This window comes from Prorops nasuta, unplaced genomic scaffold (genome assembly GCF_024137725.1).
Source record: "Prorops nasuta isolate Cenicafe-Biocafe unplaced genomic scaffold, Cenicafe_Pnas_1.2 PNAS00011, whole genome shotgun sequence".
Classification (NCBI taxonomy): domain Eukaryota; kingdom Metazoa; phylum Arthropoda; class Insecta; order Hymenoptera; family Bethylidae; genus Prorops; species Prorops nasuta.
The window spans coordinates 2,767,044-2,791,479 of NW_027116808.1; the positions used below are offsets into that span (position 1 = coordinate 2,767,044).

Sequence of the window (24,436 nt, forward strand, 5' to 3'; positions counted from 1 at the left end):
AGTTTCAGGGTGAGATTTTGGAGAGTGTGGTAAGAGGGAAGTTTAATGAATTGTTGGTGATTAAACAGAGTTTGCTTATATATATATGGGAAGGGAGAGAGGCAGTATTGCGAAGAGTCATAGGGCAATTTTGGTGCGAGTTTATCGTGGGATAATCCGGCAGGTAAGTGGGAGAGTGGAGGGTGGGGTTTGAGGGTTGAAGGATGGGGATGAAGTGGGGCGCATCCTCCCTTCGTCAGCTGTCCTGGCGGAGACAGCGAGAGTAGTACGCGTCGTGGCCTCGCCACGTGCTTCTCGCGGTCTTTCTGCTATGTAGTCAACACTCTCAACTATGCCATCTACTCGTCTGACACAGTCTTGTCTTCGCTATACTTACCGATCGCCCCTTCCCACCCAACGCTAAACTATTTCTCTCTTGCATTCCCCCTAAAATCGCTCACTGAGAATTCCCAAAACGTTTGAACAATTTAATCGGTGATTCATTAATTTACTAAAAATCAACATTTTTTAAATCACTTAATATTGGGATTGTTCGTAGAAGCTCGTTCATTCGAGGAAACGAATTTTTATGAGGAAGGGGATTTGGATTAACGAGAGTGGAATGGTGCGAGAATTTTTGGGGTTAAGTGAATTAATATTGTTGGGAAATTTTTGAGGATTTTTTTGTAATTTTTGTGGTTATAGGGGGATGAAGAAATTGCAGGGTGGTTATCGTAAGCAACGAGTGAAGTGAGCATCGATGATTCGCACCCCACGTGCTTTTCCACGTCCTTGCCAGATTGTTTTACCACTCGAATTATCCTTGTAACGAAACCACCCGAAAAGTGAATCCTTTACCTCTATCGAGAAAAATAGAACGTGAATTATTCATGAGATCAGCACTTTTCTACGAGCTTTCCCTCTACCCTGTTCACTCTTAGTAAATCCAAAACAATGAAATCGACCAGCTAAAATAATTTGTATCATTATTAATTGATTATATAATTTTAAACTGTTTCAATAATTTATTTATCGAGTCAAAAAGTATTTTATTAAAATTCTTGCAATGTGATTATAAAAAAATGATAGGTATGTTGCATTATATATTATGACGAGAGTGGAAAAGTGCTAGTAGTATAAATTTTTGACTGAAAGGGATTATAGAAACAAAATTTATAATAGATGGATAAAATAGTTATAGAAAAAAGTTGAAGATGTTTGGATGTTTGTTGCTTGGCTGTAAAAATAAAGGTATTGTGATTCTAATAAATAATGAGGGATAAAATTAGAAATATCGATGTCGATGGAGCATAATTGTGAGAGAGATGTGTAGGTAAAGTCCCAGTGTCCCTAAGGATGGGTGGCTCGTTTAATCCCTCGTTTGAAAAAATATTCAGTGGATCCATAAAACTGACAGGCTTGAGACGAGAACTGGGGGAAAAATAAGAGCTGAAAATTCGGTAAGTCTTCTTATTACTTCTAGTTTCAAAGTGTTTAGTCGAAGAATTATGAAATTACAAAATTCCTTCTCCCATGTTTCCTTTCACAATACTTGGAATTTTGTTATAGAAGGAAATCAGTTTTTTCTTATATTCTATGTATTTGGTAGAACTTAAACTTGAATCTTCAGCTCTGTGTCACGTTTAAAGTGAGTGTTATTCGTGAGGTAACAATTTTTTTGGGAAAAAAAGTTTTGAAAATACTCAAAAGCTTCATTTTAATGGATTCTGAAATTTATTTATTGGGAGGAGGGGCTGTCAAGTTTTTTTATGTGTTTTGTGAAGTTTTAAAGTGATTCTTTAGATATGTTACATCGATAATAAATTTGTATCGATAAGTAGTGATTTTTTTTGGAACTGGATCCAAGAAAATTCTCGAAAATTTCATTTTACATTATTCCAAATCTACTATAGAGTATAGTAAATATTTTATTTCGCACAATTTCAAATTTTATCGTAGGGATAAACTAGTATATTGTAATTATTCAGTATATTTAGTGTGATTAAAGCAGAAATTTTCATCTGTGTCCTATTCATAATGAATTTTACTCAAGGGGCAGCGAATTCTTTGCAGCTGGAAGCCTTGAAAATGCTTAAAAATTTGGCGAGATATCCACACGAACACACACGAAGCAATCGAGCACACACATACACTTATAGAACACAATGCCCACTCGATATTGACGAGTGTCAGCCTGGATTTAACGCGTCTCGACATATTCATGTAATACCAGCTTGTGTTAAAAATAAAAAGAAATTTGACTTTTCAAAATCTTTGTAGATTTCTAATTACCATCAATTACGTGCTTGCTTTCTTTTTAAATCGAGTGCAAATGACTTTTGTATAATCCTCAATTTAACACGAGTAATAGCAGCAGTCAGAAATATATCGAAAGTAAACGTCGAAATGAAATATTAAAAGCTATCGATGTACCAGTTTATCTGGAAAAATTACTTTGAAATTAAATGCTTCTCATTTTCCACTGAAATAAACCGTTTATTTTGCGGATAAAACACTCGCACAATTCAAATGTATATTTGATCGAAAAAACGATTATTGTTCGTTCGATATTAATTAATTGGATTGGTTGATGTGGATAAATTAGCGTTTATTGTTTTATCGAGTCTTAAGTATAGCCAGTGTTAAGATATTAATGAATAATGAAACAGCTCCGGCAATAAATTGTGGAAAAGTGGGAAAAGCTTTTTTAATTATTGGATTGGGGCTGAGTTGGATAAATCAATTTTTATTTATTTGTCTACTTTCAAGTATGTAGCCAGTGTTAATATTTTTAATAAATATTAACAAAACTCGAGAAGCATATTGTAACAATGATGGAAAATGTATTTAAATGATTTAAATTAATTTTTAAAAGTCAGTTGGTATTTTTTTGCAAACTCTCAAATGCAGCCAATGTTAAGATATTAGTGCATAATGGTAGAATTCGGGGAATAAATTGTGGCGATGTTGGAAAATCTTTTTGACCTGAAAAATTTACGAGGTTAGGCGAAAGTCTGGTGGAAAATCTTTTTCTTGCAGAATTTCTCGTCAACGATGCTTTAGCGACACGTTTCTCCCCACATGCACCACAGGCACGCCCGTTAAAAGGTTAAAGGAAGACTCGTAAAGAGTTTACTCGGCTAAAAAGAGGCAAGACTGCCGCACTTACCGTCAGTCCATGAGTAAATATTGCATTTTAAACGTTTCGAGTCAAACGGCTTATTCACTGAACAATTCCGCTTGCCAATGATGGAAAATGCAATTTCTACTTCATTCTTCTTCTTCTTCTTCTTCTTTTACCACTTTTTCTTCTTCAACACTCGGTAGTTTCAAATAACTGCAAAACAATCGATTACAAATTACACTGAATCAAGTAGCACACAAAATGGTAGAGTCATTTGAATTTTATAAATCAGAATCTTGATATTCTGAAATATAGGTTTAAATAGACAAATGGTTTCAATATATATATATATAAATAATTTCTGCCATGAAAATTTATTATTACTCAGTCTTTAATTTTTTATTTAGCATTTTCAAAGCGGTTAAATATTCTGCCATTAATAATAATTAATAGAAACAAAATTTGCATACTTTAGGTTTTTATTTAAATTTAAAACATACATCGATGAAAGTTTTACATTTCAGTCTAGAAATTTGGATCAACAAAACTTTAAATATATAAAATATGTATACGTAAAAGTTGGAGAAAATATAAGTATTTACAAATGAATTTTGACACTAGTTTGATTTATAATAATTGTCAAAGTATCGCGCTAATTATTACTTTGAGAAGTAATCATTTCGTCAAAGTTTATTTGCGATTCCACTAAATTAGTTTGAGAAAAAGTTTGAAAACATAATAATCTTTTTTTAATATACCCAATATTTCGTGGCCTCCGATCCAACGATTAATAAAAATAATAATTAAAAGACAACGAAACTGAACCAGCAAAACTCTTTAAAATTTTTTAAACTTATTTCTAATTTCTTTCTGAGATTTTTTTCGTTTCGAAAATATTTAGATTTTTGGAAATCTTTTTTTGCAAGTGCGAAGCAATTTTTCTCTAGGTCCAGAAATTATTAAAGGAAATTATTTGGCGTGACGAAGAAAGCTCGGATGAGCTTAATAAACGGGATTCTAATTAGATTTGTGGCTTGTTTAACGCTGACATAAGACTTTCCACAAACCACAATCGCACAGGCCAGTACTCTCGGTCTGGTCAGGTCCGAAATTTTCCACTTTCCGCTTAAAACCGAGCGAGATTTCCGCTCGAAAATCAAGAAGTGACGAGTGAGTGTGAGAGAATTGAGCAAACACAGGAAAATCCTATCTAAAACGTTATCTAATTATCCAGGATCCTATTTTCAATGCTTTAGTCACTGATTGACCGATGATAATTACAGCTTATCGATCTGGTTTTGAGATTTTTTTTGACAAAAAAAAAAAGAAATAGAGAAAACTAAAATGAAGAAACGTTGGAAAATAATTGCAATTTTCCTTGACGAATGAGAGAGTTCCAATTTGTCAGGAAAGACTAATACGGGTGTCCGTCAAGAAGAGGAACTGTTTGCTCGATCCATTTTAGTCCTGTAGGCTGACCAAAACATGGTTTGATCACTTTGAACATGCTCCAAAACCTATTAGGTCTTGAAAAATGATTTTTCTGACATTGAATTTCTTACAACTTTACCAATTTCCACATTCGAATATTCCAATGAATGTTTATCAAATATATAATAAAAAACTGTTCTTCCTTATATTAAAGTGTTCATTTGTTATAAGAGGAAAATATGAAAATTAAAAAAAAATAATAGTCTGTTTTGATAAAAAGGAGAAAATTGTGGAACGATTTGCTCTTGGTGAGGATGGAAATGTACGATTGGCTGGCATGTTGATTGGTATTTTAAAACGAGTGCATCGCCTCACTGCAATTGCCAATTTAATTACGCGAGATTGGAAAGTGATTCGAGCGTTGATCGTTTGATTAATTTTATAATTGCGAGTGAAACGATTACGGTGTAAGAAGTGTATTGAGTGTTTGTATTGTGGAAAAGCGAGTAAAAGTTTCTGCACTCCCCCCCCCCCCCCTCATTTACAATCTGTATGATAAACGTTTCGATCTAATGATTTTTTCAAATTTGAAGCTACTGTTGCATTATTTGTGGTGGAAAACTTTGCGTATATAAGTGCCATTGACCACGAACCGAAAAACACTAAAAAGCTCCATCGTGAAGCTTAGCCTTGTAAAAAAATTGCTTACGATCTTTCACACTGAGCTTTAAAAAAAAGCGATTTTCAGTCTCTCGTATCAAAGGTGGAAAACCTGTGAAAATCCTGGTTTCTTGCTAAAATTTTTCTGGAGAAAAATGACTTTCACTCTTTCGCATTAAAGTTGGAAAACCTGTGAAAATTCCAGTTTCCTGAAAAGATTTTCCTTTTAAATAAAGACTTTAAGCTTTTTGCATTGAACTTGAAAAAATCTGTGAAAATCCTCAATTCTCGTTAAGATTTTCCTGTGAAAAAATGACTTTCGGTTTTTCACACGACACTTGGAAAAACCTGTGAAAATCATCGTATTTTTGAAAGATTTTCCTTGAAAAAAAAAATATTTCCAGTTTTTTTCACTGAACTTTGTAAATTCGGCGAAACGCCTCGTTTCCCAATCCATTCGTGGATCGTTCCGTATATGGCTAAATTCCTTTATTGAGAGAAAAATGTACCAAAATAAACCGACAAAAAAGGGCATCGTCTGCTTATCCGGATATGTCGATAAAGCGATTTACTATTTTTTGCCTCCATTTAACGTTGAAAAGGGTTGTGGCTGAGCGTGAAAACTACGATGGGAAATGATAACAAAAATAAAGGAGGGGGGAAAAGTGCAAGTGTTTCCTGTATTTTGCGATGATTTTGTGACCTTGCAAATTTAGTATGGAGGGAGGTGGTAAAATTAAAAAAAATATATTCTTGTAATATACTAGCATTTTATTTGTTCCTGGAAATGATTTTTATTACGAAAACTCTCGATATTCTGCCCTTTTCTACTTAATCCTGGGGGATGGGGTGAAAATGCACAGCGATTCTCGTATTAAAATATTTATTTCCAGTCGAGGAAGTAAGAACGAGTTTTTTGTCGAATCGCCGACTATCGGCTATACTTTTTCTACCCCAGCAGCTTCCAATACACGCAAGCACGACGCACATGGACACCTCATGACGTTAAACGCAATATAATCTCCGGACAATGCCCATATGAAATTCGACGAATCACCGTACAGCGTGAAATCCTACCCGATCCAAACTCTCGCGAACAAAAGGATCAATCTTATACCGAAATAAACAACACCGAAAAATTTTCACCAAAAACTTCACGCTATACTTGCGAAAAAAATGTAAATTCTATATACATCACGATGGAAAAATTTAAGAAATATAGTAAATTTATATTCAGCTTATTAGAAAGACCACGATAAAAGTTTAGAAACACACAAAAATCTATAAAACAAACCCAAAATCCAAAAATTCACAAACAAAGATCAATCCTACCGAAATGAAAAACACCAAAGATTTTCCATCAAAACTTTCACACTGAACTTTAAAAAAAAAGAAAAATGATATAAATATCACAATAAAGGGTGGAAGAATATATTATATTTAAAGTTCTTTTATTAGAAAGCACAATACATTCTTACAAAGATTTATGAAAAATCGTATATAAGGGAGTTCGAGACTCGAGTAGAAAATGATCGAGCGTGGACAGACGAGGAAAAGTACAAAAAGCTCCGGCGTTGGAGGAGGTGGGGATACAAGGATACAATGGGGATTTAGGTTAGGTTTTGGTAAATGATGAGAATGGCGGTGAAGAGCACGAGGAGGGAGGATCGTTGGTAGTTTTGGGCGTTGGGGTACAGAGAGAGGAGTAAAATGATTGATAAAAGGTTGAAGGGTAAGACGAAAGAACTAAAGGCTGTTGTCGCTTCCGCTTTTTCGAGGCACACTGTCTCTTTGTAACTCTTGGTCCGGAAACTGACTCCTTTGGCCGTCACTAGCCTCCCTCGTGTCGCTCTCCAAATTACCCGATTGGCGGCCATCTTGGTTCTCCGTTTGCTGCTTGTTCCGAGGCTCACTCGAGCTCCTCGTTGACCTTCTAGACGATCTCGAGCGTGACCTTGGACGCTTCAATGACTGCCTCGCTGGAGTCTTTCTCCCTGAAAACAAAGGCCCGAGGGAAATCGATAAGAGCCAACGAAAACTTAATTCGATTATCCATGATTGAGAGCGCGAACGCCATCTTCTTGTAAAATTTTCTTTTATTGCTATTCGAGAGATATATTTCTTGGATAAATCAAAACAACTATGCGAAGAAAGGATCCTGAAGAAACTTTGATGGATCGAAGATATTAGAAGTGCAGTGGAAAAAGAATAGTTACGTTGGTACAATGCTTTACTTGTTCTACTTCTTCGAAAAGTAGTGTTCTCGTCTGGTCCACCGGAAATGGATTTCTTCTTGTTCATTTTTCGTCTGAAAGCTAGCAGCCTACGTCTTGACACAACTGAGCGTTTTCTTGGCGGATGCCGGTTTTCATCCCCCCCTATTACTGTGTTCTTCCCTCCCTTGCGTTTTGCCCGTTGACGAGGTTTCTTCTCAGTCTGCACATCAGCTCGTTTTCTTACTCTACTTGGGATGTTTCCTTGGCTCCCCGACCTTCGCCTCGCCCTCCTAAGTCGTCTGGAAAATTGCACCTCGTAAACTCGACAAAAAATACCTCTCCCCCTCCCCCTACGGAATTTAAAAATCTCAGAACCGCGATTTTCATTTTTGAAATATTACCCCACGCTACAAATTCCACCCTGATTAGCATATGATTTTTATAGAAAAATTCCTGAGCTCCCTGCTACAACGTAATTTGGGTTTATCTCGTCAAGTAGAAAAATACGTTACTGGTCAGACAAACGATTTTGTCGAAATTGTTTATTTTTCTCAGTATCCTCTCTAAGAGAGAAGGGACGGAAAGCTTTAATGGAACTCCGAGGGAAGGCAATTTAACTAGAAAACTCGGCATTTCTAGGGGGCGAAAATTTAGTTTGAACGTCCAGTTACGAGAAGGACTAGGAGGTTTTAGTAAATTGAAACTTTCGATTGAACAGAAAAGGCACTTACTCAGAAATTTCCATCCCCCGCGTATTGGATGCATCGTTATCGGGATTCTCCTCAGGATCCGAACTCTCCCTGTGCGTATCCTCGTTCGAACTAGTAATGGGATTCAAGGTCATCAGGATTTTGTAGCGACCCAACTTCTTTTGCAGGATACAAGCGTTTACAGCATGCCTCAAAGCTCGCGTGACCTGAAATAATTTCCTTATTTACGATCATTTTTTCAAGTTCGTTTCCACTTAATTTTTCCCCTTTTTCTCCAAGGAACATTTTCATTCTTTTTTAAGAAGAAACTTCTGAAAATTGACAATACTAAAGTGTAATGAAAAAACCATAAAACTCTATAACGATAAATTAAACTGGGAAATTTCATAAAGGAAAATTCTATATATATTTCGTAGTTTAATACAAACATAGAATTAACAAGTATTGTGATTAATATGTACGTGTCTCTGATAAAGCCACTTGTTACATTGTCAAAACACACTGATACCTCGATCAATCAAAATTGAATGATAATTTTACTAATCTTCCAAAATTAAAATTTGTCTATTAATTTTCAAACAAATAGAATAATTAATTTCGTAATTAATTATGTAAACATTACTTGAAGTCGTAAATTTTTCTCTCTCCTGTTGTTCTGTTTTAAATAACTAAGAATATCTTTAATAGTCGATCCTTTGCTATCAGTTAAATGAGAGATAGCTGTCAGGATACCTTTCATTAAATCAGGATTCGATGGTTTACCCATATTACAAGAATTATTTGGTTCTGTCTCGTTTACCAAAGAAATTCAAGCCTCACTGTAACCAAGATTTGAACATCACATAGCTTCTCTCTGACATTTTATCGCCACAGAAAATCGATAATTTTCAACGAGACAAAATATTGGATAATTAAGAGAGACATTTACAAATATAAATCTTCTCGCGAATTCGTCAAAACTGCTCTGTTATAACACTTATAACGGAGCGAATTATTCATTTAAGAGCCATCGATCAATCCAGCCACTTGAAGTTGTTAGAGCAATCTCCTTTTGTTTATTTTCACGTTGCTTGGCAGCTTCTTCCGTTTACCGATATTTCACTCGATAAATATCACGCTACACCTGACAGAATAGCGCTGCAATTATTATTTCGCTCCCTTTATTATCTCGAAGACTCGTCACAGTATCTCTTTTAACGTAATCTCTGTAGAAATTAAATTGGTATTTATTATTCACTGTTAATTAAGTAGGAGCATTTTTATATTTAATCCTGTGCTCTGTCAGAATTCGTTACTGAATTTTTTCCTCTTGCTACGTTTTATTCACTAATTTTATATTTTCGTTCCTTTGCCTCTCTTTATCTATTTTATTTAAATCTCTTTAACTCAACTAGTATTGGTTGAATTAAAATTAATTTGGTAGGACTATTCTTATGATTGATTATTTTTAAATTGTTCCTAATCTCGAGCATCGTTAACTCGTTCTCTCATATTCTGTTCTATCGAAATTTCTTTGAGTCGATGAGACTTGGGTAAACTCAAATTAATTTAGCTGGACTATTTTTATGGCTTATAATTTTTCAATCGTTCCTATTTTTCACGTATAATATATACATCATTATCCAATTCTTTCGTTTCCTCTATTTGACAGAATTTCATAAAAACTCTAAATGGACTCAGTTATTCACGACGATATTAAAATTAACGAAGCTGGTAATTGTACGATCCTACGTATCTCGTTTAAAAAACTGCAAATCGTTGTCACTCGGTGTACCTTATTGTCTAATTTGATATTCATGTAGATAAACGTGACGATTTCGTTGAATTTCGTCAAATTAAGGCAACGACATGCAAGCACGCTTGCAAACAAACCAATTTCATCCGCAGCTTCGATTCCTTCCCCATTCAACCCCCATTCAAAGACCCGCACATTTGGCAACGTCCAATTAGCCCAATCGCCCAAATCGCTCCATTTCTTATTCAATTAGAGCTCACACACTAATTTCCCCCTTACCCTGTAATCCTTCAATTTAACAGTATTGTAATTATCAAGAAAATTTCATGCAATAAATAAATAATGCATGTTTAGTATTTTTTGATAATGATTTATTTAAAAAAACATTAATTTTTCCTAATTAGTGGATTTCCTTTACAATGGGATAGTATTTGTAAAATTAAATCAGTTAGAGAGAAACGAATTGGTGCACTAATTTCTCTCCTGCTGTACAACCCTTCGATTCATCGTAATCATCAAGAAACTTTCAAGAATTAAATAAATTTATAAATAACAAATTCAAAATTTCCTTTTCTTTTTTTATGAATTATTAATTTTAACGAGACTAGTATTTTTGACAAAAGAGTAGCAATTGTAAAATGAAATTAGCGAGAGGAAATCATTGGTTAAACCATATAGGTACGTTGAAAGTGGGAGGTTTAGCTAATGAAATGTGGAGGATCAAGATGCACGAACATCAGTTTCTTAGTTAATCTAATAAAGGATAAAGCAGAGATGCTTCGTCCCACGTACCGAGCCCATAATAAATATAATCACTCGTAATACCAATTAAACCCTTTTGAACCCCCACCTGCACTCCTTTAACTCACCATTCATTATATTATAACAAGATAAACTCCTAAGCTGTTTAAGGCTTCCTCCCCCTTACCCACTTTCTTTTACTAAATTTTATAAATAAAATGGGCGAAAAATTCCAAAAGAAAAATTAGACAAATTTTACGAAGGATTGACAAAAGTTTTATTTTTTATTAAAAGTATTAATAAGGAGAGGGGAAGTATACGAACGAGAGGGGGTGGTGGTCCTGTACGAAGCATCGCAATCAAGTTGGCCCACCGGGATTCACCCTTTCGACGATATATAATTAGGTAAGCATCGTAATCGGATTAAGAAGCTGACTGAACCGTCGCTAGACGCTGCCAACATAATCTCAGACCTGGATACGTTAATCCTTGAAAACTGACATAATTATTCACATCGTTCTCCCCCCACCCCTCTCCCTCCTCGTTTATCAACAATAACCATTTATGCACGCATTCATTCATCACATTTGAAAAATTGTTTCACGTTCTCTAGGAGTAAAGATAAATTTTTTTCTCATTGCAGAAGAGATTTTTAATGAACGAGCTGAATTGATGATTGAATCGGGACGAACGTTTGGGGAAGATCAGTCCCGAAACACCATGAAGCAAAGGATGCTACTAGCCCTTGTTAATCTGATCACTTCTTATTCTTCCTTCTTGTAAGTATTTGTATTTCTAAACATTTTAATACTTAATAGACAATATAATTAAGTGTATATAAATGGTACAGTTAAATCTTTTGAGTAGAAAACAATTCTTTTTTAATTATTTGCCATTTAGGTACCACTTTTTTATTGATACTAATTAACATTAATTATGCTATTAAAGATTCGATTGGTTCCCAGCTTTTGGGCTTATAAATAAACAATTTTTTAATCTACTTCATATCTCTCTTCATTTTTATAAACGATCAAACCTTTACTTCATAGTAATTTCCTCGATTTCTAATTTAGCAATGAGTCATACTCGGTCGTATCATAAAATTCGATTCAAATTTTTATCACCCCAGAGTTTACTCAAGTTCATTTCCGGTTCACTGCTCCAATTGACTTGGACACGTGTATATATATATATATTATATCTGGCAAATATAATGCATTTCCTGTGCTCACTGAGATCCGGAGCATTTACCAAAATTGGCAAACTAAATTACAAGCTAGCAAGGGGATCTGCAGAAAATCAATTAAGATTGGTTTAACATTTTCACAAATTTCATCAATAAAATTTAAGTAAACTGTACAGGGCAAAAGGTATTTAAAACTCTAGTAAAGTTATTTGAAGAGTTTTTGGTGAACGGAAAGAGTTAAGTTTAAGATGGAAACTTCCGGTTTCTCCTGAATGGATTAAAACTTGATGAAACGCCATGGAGAAAAACGAACCATTTAAATTGATCCGGAACGTTCGCGTTTCAAGTAGTTTCAAAGCTGAAAGGACAAAACTCAGCGTCTAGAGCGTGAAATAATCCTGGGAAATGGAGTAACAGCTTGGAATATGAATATTGCATCATCGAGAATTCTCAATCATTTAGAAATTAACATAATTCGAGATCAGCTGGATTATTCATTTATATGCATCAACCACTTTTCATGAACATGCATTGTGCCTTTAATATTCTGTCTTACAATTAATAATCCTCCTTATTCGATAATACTAATTAATTATTCCATTCACAAATTTTCCAGCTATCGATATTTATGCTCGTGCCAAGGAAACAAGAAACCAACCTTTTCTACTGTAACACATTGAGAAATTTTTAAATTAGGGATGAAAAATAATGTTACAGTAGAATCCCACGTAAAATGAGATTTTTTAAATAAATTTGTTAATCAGGCTAACAGTTTAAGGGGTAAACTTGAGGAAAGAATGGGAGAGGGATAGGAAAGAGGGAAAGAAGTTAAGAAAACGTGGAAGCTATAATATGTCAGAGAGAAGTACCTTGCACACTTGGCTGAAATGTCGTGGCCCAAATGCTCCTAAGAACTTTTTTCCTGTTTATCGAACCAAAACAAGTTTATATACGCAAATTAATATACAAGCATGCGTATTTCACTCTAAAACACAGCATTTCCAATTACTTTTACCAAATGCGAAGTTTCCTTATTCAAAAAGCAATTTTATCTTATTCGACAAATAATTCAATATTTGATTATAAAAATGTTTATAAAATTCTTCTAAAAAATTCTATATTGTTGTTTTAACAAATTTCTAAGGTGGAATGAAAATAAATGTTGACATAAAGAGGTGGAGGGTGAAGAAATGGACCAATGTTGGTAATTTGCAGGAATGCAGAAGTATCTGGCTAGTTGCAGTAGTATAGATGCGAAATTTTGATGGCGGAAATAACTAAACTAATTGATTCCCGTTACACGAGGGTGAATTAGCGAGTGGATGGAGAAGGTACAGCGATATGGGAGCCTGAGATTAGTCTTGCCAGACTTGGTCCTTAACTGTAACCTAATGTATGCAACGATGACGTTGGGGAGATTCGACTGAATCTGAAGAGCCAATTAGCTGAAAGAGACGAAGACTTGGCATACGGGTCAATTGACAGCAATTGATGAATAACTCACGTGGTTGCTCGACCGAGTTGTCCAATGTATCTCGTATCAACAAAAACCACTACAAACAATGCCACCATGTGACAATCCCCCCCTCCTTGATAATTATTGATACTAATCAGTAGCCATTATAATCTTTTGTTTCTCCAGCCTATATTTTCCTATTTTGCACCATTACCAAATATAACCTCTATTTATCTATATATTTGATATTATTAATATAATATTTATGCACCCAACGCTTTGACAAAACAGAATCACTTATTCCAATCAACGAATCGAGACTAATTATTGAATAATTAATTCCATTTAATCCCACGAAATTATCATACCTTAAATTTACCCTGAAGTTATTACTATATTGTATTAGGCTTTAAATCAGGTATAAGTGCTAGTGTCTGAACAATTTTAAGTATTTTCTACTGAAGCTCTCATCAACTATTTTATCAAATTGTCAGTTTTAATTGAAAATACGTTTGTAAAGGAAACTTTCCAGTATGCCTAACTTCAGGGCTTTAGTACTAGTTTTATTATGAAAGTTGTTTCCTGTCTGACAGTGATGATGAAGCAGAAACGACATTAGTGGAAAACTGGAGTGTGCATTTCTGCACGTTTTACCACCTAACGCTTGATTTATCCACGATCCTTCACCGTTCCTTTATTTCCATTTTTTCTACTTTTCGATCGTTGTTCCCTCATTCTCAACTTTTGTCCTCTCTCAAGGGTGGCCACGTCATTGAAAATGTCAGCCAGGCAGAGGACCCAGAGCAACAATCACAGCAATATCAGCGAATTGTTGGACAATCTGCTTCGTGGCTATGACAACAGTGTCAGGCCTGATTTTGGAGGTCCACCTGCAACAGTGGAAGTGGATATAATGGTTCGCAGTATGGGTCCCATTTCAGAGGTTGATATGGTGAGAAGAAACATATATATACATATATATATATAGGTATAAATTATTTTAAATTATTTTAAATTATATCGACACGTGAGGAGTTGGAAAATGTTCCAGACTTACTCGATGGACTGTTACTTCCGGCAGTCTTGGGTAGACAGGCGTTTGGCATTTCAGGGTGGCAAGGAAACACTGGCCTTGAGCATCTCGATGCTGGCGAAGATCTGGAAACCGGACACTTACTTCTACAACGGCAAGCAGAGTTATCTGCACACGATAACTAGCCCGAACAAGTTCGTCAGGCTTTACCAAGATGGTCGAGTACTTTACAGCTCGAGGTAGGAAGAAGTTTCCCAGTCAAAGGCTCCAAAAGCCTCGTGCGAGTCTGCCTTATTCCTCTTTTCACAAAACTTGCTATCCTCGGTACATGGTCCTTTCCCTCAAAGAGGCCAATTCTTAATTACAACCCTGCAACTATTCTCCCACTCGTATAATTATCAACCTGCGAAATGTTCGCTGTTGGGTGATTACGATTGAAAGTGGAAAAAGCCAGAACTGACGAGACGTAAAATTAAATCCAAGCTTATAACAGGATGCCCCTCGATATGTGATATAGCGTTAATATTTATGGTATTTTTACTCTGGAGAAAAATAGTGTATATATATAGTATATTATATATATATATATATAATGACGGAGGGATTTTTATTATTTTTCTCAAGGTCAAACGAGTTTCTCGGGGTGTCAAGGACGAAAATTGTACGAAAATTGTCCTAGTTGACAAAAGTAGAGTGGAAATTTGTGAAAAGGAGTGGCTTAAGGTCGGATAGTATTAAGGGGGACTAATAGAACCGAGTGTGTAAATAGTACGAGCAACGTGACGGGCAACATCCACGAACAGATTGCGCAGCAGAAGCAATAACATGGGCAGAAACTTCCTTTCCTCTCTCTTCCTCTCGTTTTCCTTCCTTACAACCTCTTCCTCCCCCTCCCTTCCTTCCCCCACCCTAAATCCCACTCGTTTGCCATTTCGTGCCGGGCTACAACTTTACGCTCGCTATTTAAACACCGGAATCGCAATATCTCGTGTCGCCAATACTACTGGAAATGTTCAGCAGTTTATTTCATTGTTATTGATACGTTTGTTCACGTATATAGAAACGAAAGCTCAACAACCATTTCGCTCTCAATATCCTCAGCATTTGCTCCAATCTTCCAGTTTTACCTCATTAATAAAAGTAATCGGGGGTTTTCAATGGTGCTTCATAATTTTCTTAATTATATATTTAAAATAAAAAAATTAGCCGAACGGAATCATGATTATAGCGAAAATTAAGATTTTTCTTAGTCTGACCATACGTGGTCTGTTTCTACTTGAGTGTCGCGCGAAGCGTCGAGTACGACTACTGCGTTTCTTCAAATAACGAAGAAGGGAATTTATTCTTTGCTATGTAGGATGAAATATCGACTAAAAACGTATTGCTTACTCCACTGATTAGAAAACCATGTCTTTATAAGATCAATTAACGATCTTCTTAGATATACAAATCGAAGTAACAACGTTTAGCAGCAAGAAATCGTCATGATTGCAGAAATTGAGATTCTTCGGAGCGTCCGACCATTCGTGGACTATTACTACTTAAATGTCGAACGAAGCATCGAGTACGACTACTGCTTTTTTTTTAACGAGGAAAAAGGGAATAATTCGATACCAGGATGGAATATCGAATGGACAGGAGGGATAGTTTCGAGTCGTTTTACTCGTATCGTATCTTATCTGCGAACGAGCAGACGTCGAACCGATTGGTGGGAATCGAGATTGAAGCTTGCAAGACCGTCGTCGACCCATTTTCGCTTGGCCGCCTCGGGACGCGTTCTGCCAGCAGTCGCCCAACTCGTTCTCTCTTCTTCATCCACTGTTACTCGATCTCCAAGGACCTTTGGAGGACAAAAATCCTCGCTACGTAACGAATTCAAGCATGCAGTATGCACAGGGTGCTTCTGTTACTACTGCAGCCAGACTGTTAGGTTACTTATATATATATATATATATATATATATAGCACTAATAAGTTAATTTTTCTTAAAAACACACATATATCTCCTACTTTTTACTTTACATTCAACCGAGGTTCCATTAAGGCCCAGTCTTGAAATTAAGATATTTTTGTATAGAAAAAAATACACCAACATACACATATTTATAATGTATATAGTTACGAGGGAAAAAAAAGAAAGATTCATGAGTTTTTCTATCAATACAAATCAGAGTCATATATGGAATATCTTATAAGCGAATAATTCGTTTTACGGTTGGAAAGAAATCAAAGGTCCTTTGAAGGATTCCCATGACGGCTGTTCGATTCGCGGGAATAAATAGGTGCTGGATTATTGGGATGGATAGAGTAGGGTGAAGAGGGGGGGGGGGGGGGGGGGGGGATATTGGCAGCAGTTCTGAAAAACAAATCTGCGAACGGCACTGAAACGCGAGTCTGTACATAATACAGAGCTGGAATCCTCCGCTACGTCCTTTTTTTTCAACGAGATAAAGCCCAGAGATATTCCAGCGATTTTCCGCGCTCGGTTGTCCTCGCGACTCCGCCAGAAATCGGACCACGACTTTACTGAACGAGGATATGCAAATAGTCGAAGAACTTTAAATGCCTCGATTGTTTGGGTATTTTATTCCTTCCTGATTGTTAGATTGAGTGTGTGTATATATAGCTCTCTCTCTCTCTCTCTCTCTCTCTCTTTATTTATTTTTCTCACACATACCCACGCACAAATCCATTCACATTTTTTAATCCACCCCCCCCCCCCCTGTAACATTCAAACTACGCAAATACACCTCGCTTAAAAATTACTGATGATATTAACACAACGAAAAAACACGATGGTTCTCGAGGTAAATTATTTATTCATCCGTGAGGAATTAAAAAATTACTGTAGATTGTAAAGAAGAGAACAATTTGAAATGCTTGCTCGTTTGAGAAATATCTTAAAATTTGTTTGTAAATGCCGATGCGAGGGAGGGGTAGATACGATATTTTGTATACGGGAATAAAATGCCTTTCATGGCCGTGTCTCTCCTCGGTTTTAATACGAAATTGCAAAAGTATGCGATATGGCACGGGCCGGAACAACAATTTTATGCGTTCCTGGGGCAAAAGAGGGTGGAAAGGAGATTGCAGATCAGAAATTCTTTCCGCTTCTATCGCCGCGGAAACAGAGACCAAATCGAAATGGAATCCCAGTATTGTAAGAAATTGCATAGCATCACAAACCGATGTCGTTCATTCACGACTCTTTTCGTTCGAGGATCTATACGTGAGAAAAGACACTTCGACCCTATTCAGTGTTTTATAGAAAAAAATATATTTATAGCAAATAAGGTGAGGTATTAGAGAAAATTTTTAAAATTAAAACTTCATTCATCTGCATATTTTTTAGATATCAACTTTTTATGCGTAGGACATTTTTAAATGCAAATGGAAAACATTTTTAAAAAGGTCACATGCAAACAATTGATATCTTTTGTTGTTAATGAGTCAACAAACATTTTCTTACGTTTATGCCTCTGTGCTCTATGGTGTGTTACAAATATCTCACGGTGTACACAAAAAATTCTCAAAAATTATTACTTTCTCGTTAGATCCTTTTAAACAGAAATTTCTCTTAGCAATTTCTTCTGAAAAAAACTGTTGAAGTATTCGAGAAGAATTCTGGTGAGAAAAAAAAATGATTGAAATAGCTACATTATTTCTGCGGCGTGTTGAAAAAACACATATTTTTCTTCAAAGAAACAAAATTGTTCGCAGCTGGAGTTTCATTGTGGCTTGGTAGGAGGAGGGGGGAGGGGGGAGGGGGGAGGGGGGGGGGTAGGATAGGAAGAAGAATTTAATTAAATTTGTAGCAAATGGCATTGATGCAGCGGTGAATCGGAGGCCGGCCTCAGACTGAAAGCTTAATTGCCAAAATTCGACGCCGGAAGCGTTTAACTAGTGAAAAGAGCCGCCGGAAGTTCAAAAAGAGCGCGGAAAGTCGTCGGCTCAACTGGATAAATCCGTTCTTTGTTTTCCAATGGCGAACCTTCTTAATCCACTCGTCTAATTCGCTCGAAAACTTTATATCGGAAAAAGTCTTTTTATAACGTCACAATGTTATATTAAAGAAAAAATAGTGAGAAAATCTGAGAGTGATTTAAATTTTTAGGTACCGCAATATGATAGCAAAAAGTTTCTTCATGGCTCTTACTTTTTTTTTGAGTTCTTGGACAATGTGTTAAATCCATAGAATATCTTTTCCTCGAGGATGAGACTCTTCAGGGTTAAAAGCTCATCAGGTATTACCGAATCGACGGTGAGAAACAGGTTCGTAGGGGGGTAAACTGTTGGTTCCACAGGCTCGAAAGCTTCGAAGCCACGAAATGACAGGAGAAAAATACCGTTGGTCAATTGAGCGCAGCCAATTTCACGTTAAACGTCGCCAATCTCTGCGGACCAGCCAACCACCGTACTTACGAATCTATACGTGACTCGATTTTTTTTTTCACCCTACCATCAAATCCTCTTGATCCTTTTTCTCGCTTATCTCGATCTTCTCTCGTCTCCTTCAAAATCATTACGCACTTCCTGTTTACAGGCTTACGATAAAGGCCGGCTGTCCCATGAATCTCGAGGATTTCCCCATGGATACTCAAAGATGCCCTCTCAAATTTGGAAGCTGTGAGTTTTTTTTTTCATAATGATAATTTAGAACAAATAATTACTCGAAACATTTTTCTTTTCAAATTTAAGAATCTATTGAAATTTTACAACTTTTTATTTTATAAGGAAATCTACAGAGTTTTATAGGGAATGAAGATATTATTGTGTTTGGCTTGAGCATAAAAAAGAAAATAATAAAAAATGAAGTTTCTATAAGAAATAATTCTTCCTAGAAATTTTTTTATTTTCCAGATTTGTAAATGCATTGAAATTTTACGAAATTTTATCTTGTAAATAAATCTAAATCCTTGTATAACCAAGGAAGGTCTTTGGTATTTGATTTCGGTGTTGAAAGGAGAGTGGGGAAAAATTGAGTTTATTTCACGAATGATTAATCACGAGCAAACAAAATTAACGCATTGAAGGAACCTTGGTGAGCGTGATTCGAGCGAATTTGTTATTTCCTCGCTTAAAAAGGATAACGAGTGCCGGGTTTCCATCCCCAGAGATATTTACGTCTTTGTAAGCACTTGGGTAAGAAGATTCTCGGTTGAGGAGGTAACCGGAGGCAGATTTATTTGCTCCACGAATGAGATGGAGCTTCGAAAGGGAAGGGATAGGGATGAGGAAAAAAAATACATCGTTCTCCCATCGGAAGCTCGAATTAAAATGGATCGATCATCCCTCTCACGAGTGTAAATTATTTTTTCTCCTCTCCCCCCTTGAAATCAATGTTAATTCAATCGAATTTAACGTTGATTAGTTAATAAATTAATTATAACCACGCCCCTTAAATAAAATTAATATTCTACATTTTCTCTCTTAACAATATAATTTAAAAAACACCCAGCAATGAATCCAAGAGTTTTGATCGATTATCTATTTATTTCAGTCGGATACACGACGCGAGATGTGATCGATTATCTATTTATTTCAGTCGGATACACGACGCGAGATGTGATCTACAGGTGGAACAGCAAACGGCAAGTGGCGATTGCGGAGGATATGAAACTCTCGCAGTTCGATTTGGTGGCAAATCCGACAGCGAATCACTCAATGGCACCTACAATATCGCACAGTAAGCGTAATATTGGAACAATAAATTTCACCCTTTATCTCCATTATAATTGACATTTTCCAACAAAAATTTCAATTAATTGTAATAAAAAACTAATCATCCATATGCAATAAATATAAACCCTATTAAATTATTATTTATTAAAATTACAAAACGTTGATTAAAGAAACGATTAATATTAATGCTGAAGAGTACCATTGTGTGAAAAAGGGGTGGAAAAAATATAAATTAAACTGTTGATCGATAAAAATGGTGAATAATGACGAGGGATGAATTTCGTATACAAAAGGATGAGGTACACATTGTTTTCCACTGAAGGGGTGAAACGGCCTCGACAGTTGTGCTAATTCAATTTTTTCCTAATGGCATTGCATTGCTGCAAGAAGTACAGAAATGTAGGAGAGCAGCTGGGACCATGGGAATAATTGAGTAAATTCAAGCTGTTTCCCTCTCTAACGATATTCCACCCCTCCTCTCTTTTTCACCAACCCCGTAGCTTTTCCAACGCACTCAGGAATCGAGAGCATAACTTTGAGCAGTTTTGCATCATTCCTAACAAGATCCTCTCGATCGTTGCAAGAAGCCAAACTGGCTGCTTAAGCCGATTAATGAAAATGACATTTTCCAAGAACTCGAATCGCTAATTATCCAAGATAAATTCGTCAATCGTGCTAAACCTCGTTAATTAAAATCCTTCGCGAAATTTTCTTACTTTGCTGCTGCGGAAGAAGCAAAAAGTCTATATATATATATATATATATATATATATATATATATATATACGTAAACTGCACATTTTCTCGAAAATTTAATTACTTAACGATTTTCAAATAGAATTTATCGATAATTAGCAAGAGACGACTGAATAATTCAGAGAGATTATAATTAAGATACGAGGGAAAAAGAAAGAGAGGGGGGTGAGATGAGTCTAGCAAGAAGTTTAAAATCAGACGAAGGGAGAAAAATAGCTCCATCGAAATAATAAAACGAGGGGTTTGTCGCGTGACGAAGCGTAATAATTAAACATCCGATTTATTCGAGGAATTTTCCTGGGATCGATTAAGATTCAATTAAAGACTGGAGGATCGTTCTGGAATAAGAATTATTTTTCGAGACGATATATGGGACGAAAATCTTTATGGCTGGTAGTTTTCGCGAGGAAAAAAAGGGGTTGAATTATGGATAGAGGGGGGGGGGGGATGAGTAGAAAAAAAAGGAAGAAAAGTATGGATGCAATTAGACGTCGTTTCTTCTCGCGAAGTTTTATTCGAGTAGCTGTTATTCCAGTCGTTTTCCCACCCTTAATCCCCTACCCCTCCCCCCTATCCCCTCTCCACGTGATTTTTTTTCAACGGTACAGCCTTCCCTGATCTCAAGATGACGAGCAAAAAGTCCATGACACTCGCGAGAAACTTTCCCTCGCTGTTTCGTCGTCAAACTTTATATAACTGTCGCCATTCACGAATTACAAATGAATTTTAATCAACGCCTCGTCCCTAGACACCTACCACTTCCCTTCCCCTTTTACCTCCCGTTCGATAAATTAATTCAATTTTTATGATAAATTGTATTAAAAATTACTATTCCAACTTTGGTCAATTTAATCGTGATAAATAATTATTTACAATATAAACATTTTAAGTGCTATATTTTTTTTTATTCATGAAAAAAATGTATAAAAATAAAAGTGTCCTACGTGTGTCGAAATCAGAGGAGTACTCGATGCTGCTGGTCTCTTTTCACCTTCAGAGGCACATGGGAAACTTCCTGATCCAAGTGTACGGACCTTGCGTCCTGCTCGTTGTCTTATCCTGGGTCTCCTTCTGGCTCAACAGAGAGGCCACTGCTGACCGAGTTTCCTTGGGTAAAAAAGTCGATAATTAATTAATAACGCTAAAGGATCCTCCGGGGGATAACAGGAATAATGGAGATTTTTTATTGTTTAGGAATCACGACGGTCCTGACGATGACGTTTTTGGGTCTCGAAGCGAGAACGGATCTACCCAAGGTGCCCTACCCCACTGCCCTCGACTTTTTCGTATTTCTCTCCTTCGCATTTATTTTCGCCACTATCATACAATTCGCAGTAGTACACTACTTCACCAAATATGGATCCGGAGAATGCTACTTTGGCTCTGATATGAGCGATACCGAAAGTTCCAGTGATGACGATGACCTTGGCCATCGAGCAATCAGGAAAGAAACGGTATTTTTGTGCAATTTCTTGAACTGTAGGAAAATTATTTCTAAAATGTTTCGTAGTCTTGGACATTCAGTTTTTGTATTTTTATTGGATAATTTGGTGATACTCTTAATATTTATTCTTCAACTGTATCACATAATGGGAATAGTAAAATTAAAGCCTTGATTACACTACTGTATTCGAGTTAAGATTTCACTATACACTGGTTAACCTTATCCAGTATTTTTAATAAGCATTCTTAAGGTAGAGTATAAATTTTCATTTTTTTAATTTTAAGCTAAATGGTAAGAATAAAAAAGGGACAAGTTTAAATATGGTTCAATTATTAAATAAATAATTAATGACATAAAATATGTTAGATAAAACGTTTTGAATATAAACTAAACAAATTTTATTATTATAATTTATTATCGAGCATTTTCAAATTTCTTTACAGGGTCGAAGGAAAAGTTCTTCGGGGGGCTCGAAGAGCAAAGGAGCGAAAAATTTCACGCTGAACGGTGATGGATTGATAGAGGTGATACCATTATCGGCCATCCCGGAACCAGAGAGCAACCGAATGTCGAGGGACTTCCGGCATCATTGGCAATTATCGTGTGTGCCCTGCAGCCCCCCACCAGTCCAAACGACGCCGCCCAGAAGAAAAGTCTCGTCTTCCTGTTCCGCGACAAGGAGACGTCGCCGAAGGACTCCCAGATACAATTCCGTCTCGAAAATTGACCGTGCTAGCCGCGTGGTCTTCCCACTTTTCTTCCTCACCATCAACCTCTTCTACTGGTATGCATACTTGTCCAGAAGTGAAAGAATCAATTATCACCCCTCGGTGTGAAGACTCCTCGCATTAAATTAACTAATAATAATAAATTGTTCATAGAGAAGTTGGTTGAACTGTTCTTTAATTTATTATTTATAAAGTATAATTATTTTTTAATGAAATTGAAAAATAGTTAAAATGGGGAAAAGATCTGTGGATAATCTGCATCTACTCGTTTGTAAAAAAAATGAACTATCACTCCTTAGTTTAAAGACTCCTCGATATTTTTTAATTATATACAATTTATTCTTTGGAGGAATTTTTTTAATTATACTGATTCACTCGGTTGGAGAATTTTCACATTATTGGAGAAAAATTCCTCTTTATTATTATTGCTGATCTTGAGAATTTTCTGTTCTCTTACATCTGGAATGTAAGACAGGATGCATGTAAGTCATTGGTCCACTGAAAACAAATTCCTGCGAGCTTAGACAAATTACATGTAAGTACTTAAGCTAAATTGTTGAGAGATTTCTGCCATAGTATAAAAAATTCACATTCAAATTATCTTTTAAACATAGGATGTAAGAAAAATAATATACATATAATATATATACATATACATATATATTTATTTATTTATTTATAAAGAGTGAGTTTAATCGATGGCATAAAGTTTGCGAAATGGTAAATGGAAACTCGAATTTACTCTTGTAGAACCTGCCATTATTATTTTGGATAAAAAACGCAAATTTTCCAATGAGAGCTACGTAGTGCGCGTAGAAAGGACAATAAATTCAATGGAGCTTCAGTTGTTTATAATATGAAATAATAGTTGTATTGCATGTTAATCAAAGTCCAACATTTACATTTTTGTTTCGTCCATTTGTGTTACTTCACAAAATGTTCGAAAACGATTAACAAATATGCTGCCGAATAATTGTAACAAAATACTACAAGGGTGTATTAGATGTGTACAAAATTTAAATATATTGTTTCCAGGAAAAATTTCAGTCTTGTTTATTATATTTGGTCTATATTATCGATAATATATCATTTATGTTTATAAGTGATAATTTATTTGTTGTTTATAAAATATATTTGTAATCGATACGAAATGTTCAATCGAACTCGTATGACATTCTTGTATATAAGATTTTTGGGGGCTTTCAGGGAGGACATAATATTTGGGGGTGGTAATTACAAATGTTTATAAACTTTCTGCAACTAAGTAGAATACTGGCAAGTTTTCAACCCGTTTAGACCACTCTGAAGAAATCCGGTTCCACCCTCGCAAGGATAATTTACTGAGGGAACCCTTATAGAACACCTTAGTGTGTCACCTTCGATTAAACTTTGTATTTCTTTTATACAATAATGAAAAATTTCCAAGTCACATATGATCAGTTATATCTCTTAGTGGATTTATTGATGCAAATTTCTGTCTGCTAAAAAATATACTGAGAGGAGCTTTAAATAATTAAATATGAAATTCTCTAAATTCATAAGAAATTTTATTTTA

The 24,436-nt window shown here is 35.6% G+C and overlaps 1 protein-coding gene across 2 annotated transcripts; it reads left to right on the top strand.

The window, feature by feature from the left end:
* Positions 1–286: 286 nt before the first annotated feature.
* Positions 287–23,916, top strand: Grd (Glycine receptor). 2 transcript variants are annotated; one of them, XM_066734350.1, is made up of 9 exons: positions 287–1,439; positions 11,240–11,375; positions 13,998–14,190; positions 14,290–14,510; positions 18,815–18,897; positions 19,817–19,957; positions 21,669–21,821; positions 21,904–22,163; positions 22,597–23,916. In XM_066734350.1, exons 2-9 carry the CDS (start codon positions 11,269–11,271, stop codon positions 22,987–22,989), a joined length of 1,551 nt encoding a protein of 516 aa, XP_066590447.1. In that variant the 5' UTR covers positions 287–1,439; positions 11,240–11,268; the 3' UTR covers positions 22,990–23,916. The 2 variants fall into 2 exon arrangements, with proteins under 2 accessions (XP_066590447.1, XP_066590449.1); XM_066734352.1 differs by lacking the exons at positions 287–1,439; positions 11,240–11,375 and having other exon boundaries at positions 14,102–14,190; positions 14,274–14,510.
* Positions 23,917–24,436: the final 520 nt, after the last annotated feature.

Coding starts and splice junctions, on each gene's coding strand:
- Grd (XM_066734350.1), top strand. CDS start 11,269: ATGATTGAATCGGGACGAACGTTTGGGGAAGATCAGTCCCGAAACACC. Junction 18,898..19,816: donor CCCTCTCAAATTTGGAAGCT/GTGAGTTTTTTT, acceptor TATTTATTTCAG/TCGGATACACGACGCGAGAT. Junction 19,958..21,668: donor GGCACCTACAATATCGCACA/GTAAGCGTAATA, acceptor TGTCGAAATCAG/AGGAGTACTCGATGCTGCTG.